At 30.3% G+C, this 4,022-nt stretch overlaps 1 protein-coding gene across 2 annotated transcripts in view; it reads left to right on the top strand.

Moving 5' to 3' along the window:
- LOC119569653 (1,2-dihydroxy-3-keto-5-methylthiopentene dioxygenase-like) overlaps positions 1-3,812 on the top strand; it is a 4,464-nt gene extending 652 nt beyond the window's left edge. The window contains exons 1-5 of one of the 2 annotated variants that reach the window (XM_037917717.1): positions 1,021-1,139; positions 1,856-2,001; positions 2,280-2,393; positions 2,752-2,931; positions 3,454-3,812. In XM_037917717.1, coding sequence (XP_037773645.1) covers positions 1,879-2,001; positions 2,280-2,393; positions 2,752-2,931; positions 3,454-3,582 — 546 coding nt within the window. In that variant the 5' untranslated portion in view covers positions 1,021-1,139; positions 1,856-1,878 and the 3' untranslated portion in view covers positions 3,583-3,812. Of the gene's footprint in view, positions 1-1,020; positions 1,140-1,855; positions 2,002-2,279; positions 2,394-2,751; positions 2,932-3,453 lie in introns of those variants that run through there. The other variant, XM_037917716.1, reaches the window with a different exon arrangement.
- The last annotated feature ends 210 nt before the right edge of the window (positions 3,813-4,022 follow it).

The following is a 4,022-nucleotide window of genomic DNA, read 5'->3' as shown; positions in this document are numbered from 1 at the left end:
ATGTTTCCTGAAGATTAATCAACTTTTACCCAATTTCATTGAGATCTGATATTAAAAGTATTATAAAATTTGTTAAAATAGCATACCAATATTAGCAATTTAATTATTTTCCAATGAAAGATAACTATTTTGCAGGTAAAAAATGAAGTGATAGTGTAATTATAGAAACACACACACACACACACACACACACACACACACACACACACACACACACATATATATATATATATATATATATATATATATATATATATATATATATATATATATATATATATATATATGCATATATATGTTTGTGTATATATATTTATGTTTGTGTGTGGTTGTATAATTACACAATCACTTTATTTTTTACCTGTAAAATAGTTCTCTTGTATCTGAAATTAATCAACAAAAATTGTGTGTATTTATTTATCTATAATTGTATAATATATACATATATGCATACACACACACACTCACACACACACACCCAACACACACACACACACACACACACACACACACACACACACACACACACACATATATATATATATATTATATATATATATATATATATATATATATATATATATATATATATATATATATTATATATATATATATATATATATATACATATATATTAATATATAATACATATATATATACATATATATATACATATATATATACATATATATATACATATATATACTATATAATTAATATATATATATAATACATACATACATATATATATATATATATATATATATATATATATTATATATATATATATATATATATATATATATATACATATATATATACATACATACATACATACATACATACATACATACATAAATGTTTCATGTCTTGTTGCTTAAGATGTTTTCCAATTTTCACATTATAACTCTCATTTATTGTTTGTGATATATTGCATGTCTTCTTATCATATCTCACTTCAGTCTGGAGATAGGGACAGTTGCCAAGTGAGATTAGTTTAGATTTTTGAGTGTTTCCTATATATATGTCTTAGTTTATCTCACAGCAGTTCTCCTAGTCTAGGATTACAGTAAATACATCAAATTGGGATTTCTCATAAATCTTTTGAAGATAACCACTAATTCTTATTAGACTTACAGGTCAGTTCATTGCCTCTATAAGAAATGTTTTTTTTCCTATTAGACTATAAGCTATTGGATCTGAGTGCCTAGTGGCCCGCTTGTCTACCAGAATCTTTGCATTAGGCTTACTTGAAGGTGTGTGGTTTATAGGACTGGCCCATGTGAAAATTCAGGTGTGGTATCAAGACACTTTGCCTCCTCTTTGCAATATTATTATCTCCTTTGCGTACATAAGCGTATTTTGCTTGTTTGCAGTTTTGGATGTCTATATTTGTCATTTGTTGTGTTTTCATTGAGGAGACTCTATCGTATCTCTCAAGGTGGTCTGCAACTCTGTGCAATAACAATAAGTATCATTATGTTATTAGTGTCTTTTTTTGTATATTTTCATGTTCAATTTTCTGTAATGCATCTTGCACCACTGGTCATGGTGGGCAGGAATAGGAACCTGAGCATGGAAATTATGCTCTTCTAGGTATGGCTCTTGGACGATACATTCCACCCTCATTTACATGTGGAATAATGCAAGAGCCTTTTCCTAAGCACTCAGTTAGTTTAACCTTCCCCCAAGAGCTTTGTACACTCATCACGAGTCATTTCTCTGTCCCTAACAGTATATTCCCATTATTGTTACTCAGCCAGAAATTTCCATGATGTGAAGATCATATCACCTGATGAATAGACTTTTAAAAAAATATTTAAACTGTAGTCTCTTATATATTTTTAATTTAAAGGTCAGAAAAGAAAGAAACACAAGATGGTGAAGGCTTGGTACATGGACACCAGTGATGAGGACAAGCGAAATGAGCATCACCTTTTGCCACCAGAGTATGTGACCCTTGAGAAACTTCGTGCTGACACTGGAGTCTTATACTGGAAGGTTGGTACTCTGAAGACACATGCCTAGAGTCATGATTTTTCATCATAGATTGTGTGATGAATTATACATTACAATATCCATTTTCAAAAATCATCTTTCAGTCATGGAGTCCTGATCATTTCATAAAGGAAAATAGAAAATAGTTACATACAGTTTTACGTTTACTTGCAAATTACTAATATTGAACAGCTATTGATGAATAATTATTTACTAACTTAATTTTTGGATATAATAACTAATCTTAATCTGTTGTAATAACTTACCTTAATCTGTTTCAGTTGGATGAGAAAAATTTTGAACCGGAGCTTGAGAAGATTAAATCCAGCCGAGGTTACTCATACTCAGACGTCATTCAAGTTTCACCAGAAAAACTCCAAAATTATGAAGAAAAGGTTAGCACCCACTGGTTTCCCCTGTCATTTTTATGATTCATGAATGTCGTTTGAATTTTCAGATCCCACTTTGCAATGCTTCATGAATAACAGCTGTATGTTCCAGTTAGGATAGATTTCTGTATCCATGTACAGTATAAGTTAAGGGTTATAAGTTAATGGAAATGGAGTGCAATGGAAATTCTAATAAAATTCTCAAAATTAATATACTTATACTTAGCATCAGTAGGTAATTTACAATTTAATATCTATAATCCAATTGTGGTTTGCTTTTTGCCATAGATTGTAAGAACTTATTGATGAATATGAATTTATGCTTCATTTAGCTATTAATCCCTTCCCTAATCATCACCCTCAGCTCAAAAACTTTTACGAGGAACACATCCACACTGATGAAGAAATTCGTTTTGTCCTGGAAGGCTCCGGCTATTTTGACGTTCGAGACAAGGAAGACAAGTGGATCAGGATTGAAGTGACACCTGGAGACCTCCTGATTCTCCCAGCTGGAATCTATCACCGATTTACTTTAGATACGAAGGTAAAAAACGGATGAGAGATGTTACTAGTAATTGGTAGGATACTTTTATTATTACTATGGGTGATTTCTGGCAAAGTATCAGTCATCCCCTCACTAGGGTGTATAGTTAGACTGAAAAGAGCAGCAAACATCCCAAGTAAATGTTGATATCTATTTAGTTACAGTAAAGTTACATGTATAGATTTCTAATTAAATTGGCTAGATTGAATTACATTGCATACATTCATAATAATAAACATCTTTTTAAGTTTACTACCAGAAAGAAAGAAGTGTTTAAATCTTTGTATTAAGAAATTCAAATGATTAGCATTGTGAAAGAAGAGGACAGCCTACCGTTTAGATGATTAGGTGAAAGATCAGTCAACTATTTAGATTATTTGTCCAGTCTCTTCTTCCCCAATTTTCATTCCGTGAGGCAATTCTCTTCTGTTTTTGTTACTCATTTTCATTTGTTTCCTATTTCTTTGTAATATTTTTGTTTTGTTTTCTTCTGTCATAGTAAAAGTTTAACCTCCTCCACAGAACTATATCAAGGCCATGAGACTGTTTGTCGGGGTTCCAGTTTGGACTCCACACAACCGACCTGCCGATGACATGGACGCTCGCAAAGAGTATGTAAAGAGGCAGAAAGAGGGCTTTTCAGAGGAGTAAAGGCAGAAGAAAAGAACCAGATATGATGGGGCTTTATTTTGATGGTGTTATTTTGTAAGTTTTGAAATTTGGGAGGACTTTTGAAAATTACTGTTCTTTGTTTTATTGCTGTTTGTTAGCTTGTTGTTGAAAATAGTACTTTGATTCTGTTGATATTTTATATGACTAGTTTTCCGTTTTATACCTGTCTCAAAACTGTATGCAGCTCATGCAATTATATATATATATATATATATATATATATATATATAATATAATATATATAATATATATATATATATATATATATATATATATAAATGTTATGTTATGGTACAAGTACATCATATTCATTGTAAAGAATTACATTTTTGAATCTAGAGATTGATGTGAAGGAAAATATATTGCTTAAATGCATCTGCTAAATTTTAAGTTAACTGAAAACTTTATAATTCAGATGA

Source organism: Penaeus monodon, unplaced genomic scaffold (genome assembly GCF_015228065.2).
Source record: "Penaeus monodon isolate SGIC_2016 unplaced genomic scaffold, NSTDA_Pmon_1 PmonScaffold_17587, whole genome shotgun sequence".
In the NCBI taxonomy this organism is placed as follows: Eukaryota; Metazoa; Arthropoda; class Malacostraca; order Decapoda; family Penaeidae; genus Penaeus; species Penaeus monodon.
The sequence above is the reverse complement of the archived record's forward strand: the minus strand, read 5'-3'. Positions and strand labels throughout refer to the sequence as shown.